We start from the raw sequence: 13,170 nt of genomic DNA, 5'->3' as shown, positions 1-13,170 counted from the left end.
AGATTATAAATGCGAACAAAGATAGAGTTGAAATTCGGCACTGAGAATCAGATTTTGGACTTTATGTGTTCCCCCCTGCTTATATATATATATATAAGCATATATATATTTGTCTGGCCAGTACCATTTTTTGATCATACTGCCGTCTTGTGCCGGCTAGGAGGATCGGGGCTGTGCCCTTATAATAATAATAATAGTCTGCAGCGGTAAATATAATAATTTGTTTAAGTAAATGTTACCAAGAATGGTAGCATTTGTGCGATTTCCTAATTATGTTAAACGATGTCTTCAGAAATGGAATGTATAACAACTTTAGTTTATAAAAAAGTCATTTAAGAAGCAAAGACGTTATAACCACTTAAAAACAGAGAGTGATTTATCAGACACTGCATTTATTGATCCTCATGACAATAATTGTGACAAAGTGATAAGTATATTGATAAGTACTCTTTTATTTTGGTTTAAATGCAAAAACCTCACATGGTCTTTTCTTGATAAGAGCAGCTTTATCACGGGAATGAGATATGATTTTGATCATCAAAATCAAGTCTGTCTCAACAATTAATTAGATAGGCATTTGGAAACGTGAGTAAACTATTTTTTATATTTTGATTGTAAACTTTCATTTTTAGGTGCATATTTGGGCTTGTCTAGATTAGGAGTTTTTAATGTCAGGTAAAAGAATTTAGCTCTGAAAATACATTGCATTCTTGTTCGTGGAGAAGCGGCGATTTTTCAAAATTTCCTTTCTGAGAGTAGCGTCAAAACAGAATATTACTGAGTATGCTAAAATGCTATGTCATATTTGTTTTAGTTTTATTTATGCAAATAAGATGTATTATTCAACACATTCGTATGCAGAATTAGTGTAAAATAAATAAATAAGCAAAACATTGATTATATAGAATATATAGAAACCAGATTAATTAAAGAGATGTAAATATCTTAAAATTAAAGAGATGTAATTGATTATATAGAATATATAGAAACTAGATTAATTAAAGAGATGTAAATATCTTCTATGTGTATAATACTACTTGAAAAGTTACAACAGTTGCTTTAGGTAGATGCTGTGGTTGTTAATTTTAAATTAAGAATGACAAGTCTGAGAATCTTTCAAAGAGGAATATATTAGTTCTTTTCATCTAAATGATGAGAATTTTTATTTTGGCCTGGTTGGCTATCCGATATTTTTGCTTCCCTTAACGGAGCTAGGATTTCCCTTAACGGAGCCACTAAAAAATTTTTGGAGAGTTACCTAACGCTACCATCAATTCCCTTTGCCATTGTGCGAAATATAATTTAATATATCTTGCATAGTTCCAAAGTTCGCCAGTTCAGACATCGTCGGTTTTTAGAAACGCTAAAATTCGGCAAAACATAACATCTTAAATTGTTTTTCAGTTTAATATCGGTCTGTAACTGTTTATAGAATGAGCAATGTAACTGGAGGGGGGGGGAACATTTCTTCAAAAATGTTAATCTTTATTTTATTTTTTAACAATAAAATACTTTTAAATACATTTATTACTCAAAATGTCTAAATCATAATTTTCATTAATATTTTCAGCATTTTTTTAATTAATAAAGCATGTTTCTGATACCATGTTGCGGTAAATGCCCTATGAAACTCTTAGTAAAATAGTGAATTGAGTCAGTTGGTCAGCTTCAGTGTCGTTTTGCTCAGTGCGGCCAAAAGTTAACGTTCAACTTTTGTACACCGAAACTTTTGTCTTTCTGCACTCTGTCCGAATGGCTTGTTTTTGTGCACTAATTGTTATTCTAACTGCCAAAAATGCTTTTTTTTAACTGTATTTGGTGTTGCAGGCTTTTTTGTATTTTACAGTTTTTAATGAAGTTGTTTTAAGTTTTTATATATTTTTACCTTGCCGCGGAGTGAGAACTGAATTGATTGAGAAATATACCTCTAATTAAATTCGAGGAAATAAGTTTAAATGAAGTGCAATAAAAATATATATATAGTTTAATTGGCCGTACAAGGAAGTCGTGGTGTCCACATCAGATAGTTTTATTTTGTTAAAAAAGACATGAAGGTGCTAAATTGATCCGCCCATTAGATAATTAGGTAAAAATCAGTCTAAGTTGATTAACAGGTCAAAAATAACATATTTGCGGAGGTAATATTTATAATCTGTATTTACTAAATGGCAATGTAAGATGCCATTGATCATGGACAGATTATTGGACTGTAGTATTGAACAACTGCTTCTCCATTTCGATTCCCAAACTTAAATCTCTGCATATCTATGTACAGTAGAATCTTACAGTGTGATTAAGACATTCAGTCCCCGTTAATCACAAAACAGATTTTTCCTTCTTTGACCTAGATTTCCAAATCCTTAATAGATAACGGAAAAAGAAACTATATTAGTATTAAAAAGTGCATTCAGTTTTCTACATGACATATCACATTTTTCTAATACATTGCGTAGCATTTCGTTACAACGATGTTAAACAGTATTACGAAAAAGAGCCCCTTCTCAAAGTACTTACAGTTGTCGGGAAATATTTTTTTACTATTTTTTCTCATAATCCATTTTATAATATTGCTTTCAACATTTTTTTTTTTTCGTTTTGAGTACTTCATTATTAGTTAAGGTAAGGACCTATATTCTTATCTATATCAGCCGTTTAAGAATTAGATTTTATTGCAACACCTCTAATTTTATTTTGAGCGGTTTATTTACATTAAACAACTATTGTTATGGTGAAAGCTGCTGAACATCCCATTTTCACCGCTGTTACTTAGATAAGGGAGTGAAGAAACGCGGCAATAATAGGTCGTATACCAAATGAATTAATTTAAATGCAGGCGGAGTACGAAAAGTGTTTGCGCGTTTGATGATGTGTTGTGTCTTATTTTTTAAGGAAACTATGCTTAAAAAATAAAGAAAGTTACTTTTTAACCGATTTGTTGTATGTCTTCGTGAAACGCTATTGCAACAGCTCAGTAATCTTAACTAGTGTGATGAAAGTTTTCTGCAGTTGAATGTGTAATATAAGATGGACATTTTAATTTGCACAAACCGTGTGGTTTACAGAAAAAAAAAATCTGATCTAGACACACATGACTTCCTTTTACAACTTATTAAGTTATACGCATTTTTCATTTCATTTAAACTTATTTCCTCGAATTTCATTAGAGATACAGTTCTCATTCGTTAAATTCAGACTGTCTTCGCGGCAAGGCAAAAATACATAAAAACGCGGAACATCTGCATTAAAGACTGTAAAATATAGAAAAACATAAAATACCAAATACAGAGCAAAATTAAGCAATTCGACTAGCGGGAAAGAAGGCAGATTCTTCGGTGCACAAAGTTGAAAGTTTACTTTTTGTCCCATTCGGCAAAAAGATACTGAACGTGCAGAAACTGACTTAATTCACTATTCTACTAAGAATTTCAAATATAAACAAATGACGGCCTCTTCAGGCTTAGTACTACTTAAACAACTTTTAAATTGCTGATAAATCTACAACTATTACATGCAGATTAGTTAGAGGCGTAAAATCTTTAACCAGAACATAAGTTTAACAACATAACAACGATCACTTATAAAGGAAAAACATGCATTTGTATACGTATTTGAAGTTTAATTTTACTAGTACTCCTTTTAGGTTGTGACTGGGAAAAAATTGGTTGGGGTTTTCTTAGGGAAGGGAAGAATTTTTTAATCAATCATTTTAGTTCCGACTTTTCCTTTTCATTCTATTAATTTTATTGTATATATATATATGTGATGTACCAGCTTTTGTCAGGAATAAATAGATTGTTGAAGAATCATAAATGTAGTCATAGCTTAAATTATCAGACGATAAGTTTAAAAAACAGGATCCATTTATTATTGGTCAGGAGAAATAGCAGTTACAAAATCAGATATCCTGAGTAAATAAAAAAGAACTACTAATAATATTTTGTATGAAGTTTACTGCACCGTGACATTTAAGAAAAAGGCCCGATATTCTTTTGCGAGTCCTTTTATAGCCTCTGGAAAGGCGGAGCTTCCAAGAAATAACGTCAGCCTCGTCAGCCAATCCAGTTCGCTTTAAATATTTCCAGAACATTCTATAACTGTACGTGTAGGAAAGGCGGGAAAAATAACTTGACTACGGGGCTGTGGATTTAATTCCACGTACTTTCAAATAAGAGACCGTCGCCATTAAACATGAAAAGAACATACAGTTAGAATTTTAAGTGTATTCATAATTTTATTATTACATACATACATACATATATATATATATGCGCACGTAATGAGCACGATCGTAAACTAGCAAATTTTAATTCGTAACAACAACGTGGCTGAAAGTCAGAACACGCTCTCTCTGACTGAACTAGCTCAGACTTCAGCTTAAATAATAGTTTCTCCCCTAATTTGCATAAAGCGTAAAACTGAATACTCATTCCGTCAGGAAAGCGTAAATAGGAAAATGAGAAGGTATAGGAAAAGCTGTTTTAAAATAACTAAATTTTCTTCACGTTGAAACAAAGGAGAATGAAAAGCTAATTCTTTTTTATAAAAATCAAAATTACGAGATAGTATGAAGTTGATAAAAATAAAACAATTGGTTTGCTATGAAAGTTGTAAAAATGCATATATAAAAGTGACTTTTTTACTTAATTTTTTTGGTTAGTTTAATACTATATTATAGACTTCGATTTAAAGTCGTTTGCGAGTCTTAATGTGCAGATGCAACCACTATTATTTAAACACGGAAATTACATGCCTTTTCTCTACATTTATTTAAAATGTTACTTACTTAATCATGTGTGCTCTTATGATATTGATACCTGAAAGCATTAAAAATACCACTAACAAAAAATGAAATGAAATTTTCTTATTAATGTGATTCGACATTTAATTAATTTATATAATAAAATGGAGTTTTTTTTCCAGATTATCATGGCAAACACACTTTTCTTTTTCGCTGTTCTGACTGCCGTGGTCCTACCATTTTTTAATTCATTTGCGAAATTTGTCACTGAAGATTCTTCATGGGCTCCTGATTGCCCTGAAGAAAAAGGAAAGATTCCTCGAATGCTTCCCCATCCTAAAGATTGCAGACGTTTGTTTATTTGTTACAAAGAGGTAGCAAAGCAATACTTCTGTCCCAAAGATCAAGTTTTTAGCGTAGAGGATCAAGAATGTAAGAAAGAAGGAAGTTGTAGTAAAGGTTTGTTTTTTTTATCCTTCTGAACATAACAGAATGAATGGAAATAGTATTATAGCGTTCCACGGGTTCGTAGATTTGGAGCGATTGACAACAACACTCGGTGAAGAATCAAAACACGATTCATTCGTCATTTACACAGGAGAGTTCTAAAGACATGTTCGTCGAAAAATTATGATAAACATGCTGAAACAATCAGCAACACAGCCTTTAGGCTACAACGGTGAAGACAGCTTCACGGCAAAGCACTAAAGTACAGCTTCCGACTCGGTCGATCGCTCTCGAGCTAATCTCCGAACTCAAGACACTACTGCGGAACTCAACATATTCTCAATCTACTCTTCACTATACACTGCTACTTCGCGCACAGGCAGGGTATACATAGCTTCTGACCTGCCTTCGAGAACATTCTCGAAAAAATCGGTAAGAATTTGTTCTAGAATGTTCTCGATCCGTCTATGGCATGTCAACAATTTTGTCGCCAAATGGGTGATTTCGCTCTAAATCTGGCGCCCCTGCCTTTCCTTGCCATTTTCTGGCAGCCCTAAATCCGCTTTGCGAGGAAACTATCTTACCGCAGCTGGACATTTCGTAACAATATTGTAAGGCTTGAACTCCAGCGTTCGACGAATTTTTATCCGATATTTTTAGACATTCTATTTGAAGATTTTTAAAAGTATTTTCTAAAAACTTTGAAAAATCACCTCAGCAAATTTGAAAATCTGTTTTTTTTTTTTTTTTTCCAATTTTACTAAAGATATTAAAATGTTGTGCAAGGTTATATGTATGAAATTCAAACGTTAAACATAATATAACTCATAAATAAAAATATGAAACAACAATAGGTAATTATTAAAAAAATTTTAATAGTATGTGAGAATTACTTTTAAGTTTTACTAACAGTTAAATTTCAATTAATGTCTATCATATAATTCTGCGGTCACAATATTCGCTCAGACCAGAAGGTTTATGCAAATCTAATGGTAAGCATCATAGTTTAAAAGCAGGAGGTTAATGTTAACGTAACCCCCTTTACATAGAGAAATTAACAAGAAATTGAACAAGCCATCAAATAACGGTATTATACTTAAAACAGCAACAACTTATTAACGTGCTTAACAGAATAATATTAATTCTTACGTATTGCTTACGAATTCCTACCAAATTCTGAAGGAACTGACGACTTTTTATTTAATAAATAGTCAGTATTCGACCCGCTTTTTTTCTTTTTTTTATGGAAGCTGTATGAACTCTCAAACATTTTAACACACAGCAGCAACAAAATTTGCTTTGGCGTATTCAGGCATGTAAAGTTTTTTTCCACTCGATTCAGTGGCTGCCGTTAAGAGCACTCACGCGATCCAATGTTATGGAATCACGCGAAAGAAGCATTATTAATCTGAAGACTATCTTTACGTAGATCTTCAGTTTTAGGAAAATAGTGATTAACATTGCTAAATGTCAACTTATTATGTTGAATACGAAATTTTGATTGCTGTCAGCAGAAATCAAGAATTCTCCGATAAGTGGAAAAATTTCTAGATCTTTCTGTCTCACGTGGCCATCTCAAAGAGCCAGTTCTTTTTTGATTGCCTCCATTTTATTTCTAAGTGTAAAGATATTCGTACGATATCCCTGAAGTAAAATATTAAGTTCGCTAACAAGACCAAATATGTCGGCCATGTGCTCAAGCTTAAGCCAATCATTCCTCTTCCAACAAATTATCTACTGGGTTAGGTTTTCGCTGTAGTGGGAATTGCGTCGCTTTAAAAAGGCGTATAAGAACCACTTCTCTCGATAACCACCTCAGTTCTGTATACAGTAAAATATGTTGTTGGTTTGAGTCCATAATCTCACACAAAATCTTAAATAGTCTGTAATTCGTAGCTTCACGACAAATTTCGTTAATTATATTTACCGCATCATTCATCACTGTATTTAATTCAGAGGAAAGCTTCTTTGCTGTTAGGTGTTCCCTGTGGATCGTGCAATGAATGAACAAAACGTCTGGGTGCTCAACTAGTTTTACTTTTGTAACTACTCTGATGGCCAGGCATACAAGCAGCTCCATCTGTACAAATCTAACGCATTTACTTAGTCTGAGCCTGAGCTTGAGAATACGCATTAAGGTTATTAATATCTCTGAACTGGTCGTCCATCAGATAAGTTAAGGCAAGACAGAAGTTCTTCCCTAAGTCCATAACTATATTCTACGAAGAAAAGTAAGAAAGCATAGTTACTCACGTCAGTTTATTCACAAAGTTGAATTGCAAAACATTTTGATTCCTTTATCATCTCTATAACTTGCATTTCTATGTCGATAGTCATGTGAGCAATTCTTCTCATTATACTGTTATTCGAAAGCTGTATAGGTTCTTGTTTTTTAGTTTCTTGAAGGCCTAAAATTTATTGTATGACATCTAAGAGCGAGACTTTACTAACTCATGATTGGGCATGATTTTTTTCTTGTTTTAGATATTCGAAGACAACTAAATAAGATGCATAAAGCAGAGATTAGTCTATAGTCGTCGTCGTTTTTATGTAATGCTTTTAAGATTACATCTGGTTACGTAATCCTACAAAAAATGCCCAGCGGGTTATATGTGTAGTCTCTATGCTTCGTATGAAAATGGCAACTCAGTTTGGGTGGGTTCATAACATCATTTGGAAGAATTTCGTGGCACACAACACGCAGAGTTCTTGGCGACTTCACTGCCAGGGGCTACAACGAAACTAAGCTTTAAATGATCTTTATCATGATGACTATCAACGACTGCTTTTTGATTTCTGTCGTGCATGCTAAAATATCGACATATTTTCTTTTCTTTTCTTTCTTCTAAACTTACATCACTAGTACCTGACATACTTTTGAGTTAGCACTAACTTTCTGTGGAATATTATCCTTGTCTCTAACTACATTAAAGAACGTTAAAAGATTTTGCTGTTTGACCCTGCTTTTTCCTGTTCTGATGGTTTCAAATTTTATCGATAAATTTGCTTAGCACGGAAGCAGAAATAAGTACATACGTGCGCGATTCGCCAAAGCTTAACTAGTTTTGGTCAAAGAGAAATAGACGGCTCGAAACTCAGACTCATTAGCTTTTCGCAACACGTGTACTTTGCCTACATAGCTGTCATGTGTAGCGCTCAGACTTCTTCTAATATGATAGTAGCGCAGTAGTGTGATTCATTTGAAAGAACTCTTGAATCGAGAACATGTAAAATATCTAAAACTATGTCAAATTAGGATTAGGAACTTAATACGTTCTTTTTTCTGGTGTAACACCTTGTTTTTGTATTTAGGTTTATATTTGTGGAAAGCAATTGAAAGATTTAAATAGCCTTAGAAAGGACATTAAAATTTTTAATTTTTCGCGGACCGGTAGCAAAGTCTGTCAGACCGGCGCCGGTAGCGGTAAAATTGCTAAACACTGGTAGTTCTGACTTGGTTTCTATTCTAAGCAAATGGGCTGGCTGTATGGTGTTTTCGTGATTTTCCCCATGTGTAACGTGTATACGAGCCAGTTTCCCTTAGAAAGTCCTCCACGGAGGCATCTCTTCCCTTAGGTAGATAACCCTAATGTGCTTTGTTATAATCAACTAAACCGGACCGGTGCCAATTCGAGGACCAATGGTTAGGACACACGTTTTTTAGACTAACTCTGTATTAAAAGCCAATAAATATCCGATAGTTGTATTTGGATTATAATATTTACGGTGGTACCAGCCTGAAACGGGTATTGTATACGATTAAGCATTATCCTCTCTATTGAACTGTCTTTCTGTACTGTATATGTTGCATTAAAATGATTAGATTTTCATGTTAATTAATTAATTTTAGATTATACAAAGTTTACTGAATTCGATTCTTGTCCTTGCCCAAGCGGAGCCTTTGCAGTTCATTTGCCACATCCAACGGATTGCACCATGTATTATATATGTGATCACTGCTTTGCATATCTTAGAAAATGTCCCGACGATTTACACTTCAATCCTGGTTTGGAAGTTTGTGATTTTCCTTACAGAGCAAACTGCAAAGCCCGTAAGTTTTTGCTTTTATTTCTTTTACAATATGAAAACTGTTACCGAATATTACCCTAGATTTTGCAGGGCGAGTATTTAGGCACTCTAATGCATACTTATTTGTGATTAGGTAAAGTAAGGAACCTATCTAGAAGCTTACATTTATAAGGTATTTTTTCCGCCTTCTTAGCATGGCTTCGTGTTATAATGGTCAGCTGCAAATTTTAATGACTATACCCGTAGAGGTATTGTAGAGTTTGCATTAATTCTGGAATTTATAGTTTGTAGATCAATCTTGTATAGTTAACTGAATTTTGCAGCTAGAATGACTTAATTTCCGTATTTTCAAGAGCTGCTCTTTTAAGCCTATTTTCTCATTCATCAGGTGAATTGTTAAGCATCGTTGATTGAAAAATCTAGCTTCTGATAATGTACAATCAATAATTCTTTCGCATTATGCGCTTCCGTATGTGAATTCATAGAAACTAGACAGCTTCAAAGCTCTGTAAGGAACCACCTTTTTACTGTCCGGCTTTATTGCTGCTTTAGAATTGGTAATTTCTCTAAATTTATATTAGAAGTACCGCGACGGGGCTTGTTCCATTGGGTACATCCAGTTTATAGGCAGAGGACTTAAGTTATATAATTTAGAATAGTTCATTTCGAAATATTCTACTAATGATCGAGCGGATGACAGAAATTGGTAGTTCAGTCCGGATGTAGCTCAGCGAACGAATGGCAGCGTGAATGTCTTCATTCTTTGTACCATGTATTATCAGGTTCAATGTTTCTTCTAACCTTCTTCGGAAACATACAATGACCTGACTAGAACAGAGAGCTTACTAAAGCTATGTTCACTAATTGTAGTAAGTAGACAGGATACAGACGAAGGGTATACAAAACCCTTTATTTTTTTTCTTTATATACAATGACTTCCGTACTTCGGAATACAATGACCCTCCACTCGGGGTCTAACTTAAAAGATATCAAAATAAAACTAAACTCTAATTTAACTTTAGAATAAGATTGGCCTTATAATAACAGGAAGCGTATGTAGCACAGAGACTGTGAACACTACAATACGTTTAATTTATCAAGAGGATTAAAACCTCTGGCCTGGAAGGCAAAGTAGCAACTGCGTAACTTCTAAGGTAAGCGGCCTGCTTCGAACTCACGGCTTCCTCTCTTCTGCTTGGCAAAAAGGCCACACTTAAATACTTGGCGTTCGCCAGACAACTTTGCATAAACTCCTTCACGCTTATAATTCTGGCCGGAAGTAGAAAATAAGAAGTGATAGTAAAGATTTAAAATAAAATAAACGTTAGTAAAACTTAAGATCCTTACATACTTCCCGCCAGAGTTAATTAGTTTGAAACTGAGGTCTAAAACGACCTTGTTGAAAACTTTTAGCTCTAGAAACTAACGCGAGGCCAAACTTTTACAAACATAACTTAGCTAGAAACTAGAAAATTTTAAAAGAAAGAAATTTGTTACAATAGCAGCTCCCGGAATATACAACAATCTTTTTTCTTTTTCATCTGTACTGCATCAAAACAGGAGCTTTATTCAATTCTGGTTCCTTCCAGAGATCTGGAAGGAAAACTAGTTTAATGAAATGTTACAGAATGACATTGCAAATAACATATAGAATATACTTTTCTTAACATTCTTATTTCATTCATGACTATTTTAATTATCTCTCCCCGTGCTCTCTGACATGTGTTGTAAAAACACCAAACACGAATGTGTTTCTGTCTATGTGTTCAACACTTCCTCCTACAATCAAAACACTAACGTGTTAAAATTCAACATACGAGACCTCTTAACACTCCCTAATTTCAACTCTAGACCCTGAGGTACTATTCTGAAAGTGGCTAACTCTAAAGTGTAGCGTCAGAGAGCCTAACTACATCATTCAACCTTTAACACATATTCACCATGATTTAATCTTTACAGTCACACGAATAACAAATTTTTTAACATTACTTTCACTTTTACCATATCACGTTATTTCTAAACATTCAAAATAACAGTTCACATGTATACAAGAACATATCAAAATGCCGTTAATTTTACACATTTGAAAACATACATTAGTAGTACATTGTTAACTTCTATTCTTTTCAAAGCAAGTGCCAATTCTTTCTACATTGAAATAATACTACATTTCAAAAAGTCTTTCAGACTAAAACTTTCTTGTTAGAATGTTTTAAATAAAATTTATACAATAACTTTTTACAATATTTAAGTCTTTATACAACGCTATTATACATCAACTTTAGTTTTACGCGCGAGTAATTGAAAAACATAATAAGAAAATCGGTCACAACTCATTTCTCGCCCTTTTGGCGATAAAGGTAGACCTCGCATGAGGTAAAACTTCTTCAAATCTGCCACTTGCAGTAAGAATGAAAGATTAACTTAAGTTTGTAAAGTAACACAAAATTTTACTTATCTTTGTAATATTCAGACATCCTTTTCTGGGCCCAGTCTTTAAAGGTGCTGCAGACCGTAGCTTGGTTGATCCTCCTTCTTGTACGGGCTCGCCCTTCAGTGCTTTCCTCTGGAAGCTTCCGTTTTTCACCACTACGGCCACCCTTGAACATCTTCCTTCTGTCCTCTGCTTGTGGTCTTGGCCGTTTGAAGGCAGCTGGTCTTGGTGGAACCGGGAAACTTCTGTCGTGATCCTGCTTGGACCTCGTTGTTGGCCGTTCCAATTTTTCTTGTACTTTTTCCTCCGCCGCTGATGGCCCTTCCGCAGTTCGGCGACTTTTGCTGCGGAGAGTTCTGTCGGATGAGTCAATCTTCCGTTTCACAGCCGGGTTATAGTTGCCGTCCTTTCTCCCGGTCTTTTCCACATACGTCGTCCTTCTCCCTTCTTCATTCTGGGGGTGTTCGTGAACTCTGTTTTTTGGACGGTGGAACGGCTTCTTTTTCTTTGTACCTTCAATTTTTCCGCGGGGCAATTTTCTTTTCACTTGCTTCTGTCTCTCATTGGCTTGCCCTTGTACTTGTCGTTTTCCCACCTCTGGAACTTGTACCTGCGGTGTCTGCCGTACCGGATCCTGCAAAAGATCTGAAAAGATTTGCATTTTATTACGGTCATAGAATGGTTTTATCTGGTCAATGTTTGCGGAACAGGTTTCACCATTTCTTGCCTTTAATACTACAACAGCGTGAGTTATTTTTTCTATAACATATGGTCCTTCAAAGCGTGGGAAAAATTTGGCAGTTTTATCTTCTGGTGCTGAAGAAAGTGAATGCTTAATTTTTAGTACTTCATCCCCTACTTTATAAGTTACTCCCCGTCGTTTCAAGTCATAATACAATTTTTGTTTTCTTTGTGCTACTTCTGTATTCTTTTTTGCTTCTTTTATTAGTTTTTCTATATCACCCATTTTAAATTCTGGGGTTCTTTGTTGCACATAAAATAGTTTATCTAACGGTGTTATAATCTTTCTGCCTAGAAATAACTCAGCAGGAGTTTTTCCCGTTGTATCATGTTTTGCGGTCCTAAGGGCGAAAGCAAATTCATTGACATAGTTATCCCAGCTTTTATGAAAATTTTTAACATAACTACGGATAATTTTCACTATATTTCTGTTGACCCGTTCCGCTATATTTGATTGCGGCCGATACGGGACCATTTTTAAATGACGTATGCCCAGTTTTTGGCACATGTCTTCAAATATATTACTTACAAATTGAGGACCATTATCCGATATAACTTTTAGGGGCGCCCCGTATTTTAAAATATATTTATTTAAAATAGAATCGGTAACTAATTTCGCGGAGGCTCGTTTTAAGGGAACAATTTCGGTCCATTTACTAAAATGATCAACTATAACAAGGAGATAGCGACTTTTGTTTAACTGACTTTTTGGGAAAGGGCCCAATAAATCGATGCCGATTATTTCATTTGGAAATTCGGATTTAATACTATTTAGAAACCC

At 34.3% G+C, this 13,170-nt stretch overlaps 1 protein-coding gene across 2 annotated transcripts in view; it reads left to right on the top strand.

Moving 5' to 3' along the window:
- Positions 1 to 457: 457 nt before the first annotated feature.
- LOC118187138 (peritrophin-1-like) overlaps positions 458 to 13,170 on the top strand; it is a 29,014-nt gene continuing 16,301 nt past the window's right edge. Inside the window, exons 1-3 of one of the 2 annotated variants that reach the window (XM_035357338.2) lie at positions 458 to 585; positions 4,921 to 5,197; positions 9,036 to 9,236. In XM_035357338.2, the coding sequence (XP_035213229.1) occupies positions 4,927 to 5,197; positions 9,036 to 9,236 (472 nt within the window). In that variant the 5' untranslated portion in view covers positions 458 to 585; positions 4,921 to 4,926. Of the gene's footprint in view, positions 586 to 635; positions 782 to 4,920; positions 5,198 to 9,035; positions 9,237 to 13,170 lie in introns of those variants that run through there. The other variant, XM_035357339.2, reaches the window with a different exon arrangement.

This window comes from Stegodyphus dumicola, chromosome 6, assembly GCF_044657685.1.
Source record: "Stegodyphus dumicola isolate Sdum_Otavi_A_Nest chromosome 6, ASM4465768v1".
Classification (NCBI taxonomy): Eukaryota; Metazoa; Arthropoda; class Arachnida; order Araneae; family Eresidae; genus Stegodyphus; species Stegodyphus dumicola.
This window is presented reverse-complemented; position numbering and strand designations above follow the sequence as displayed.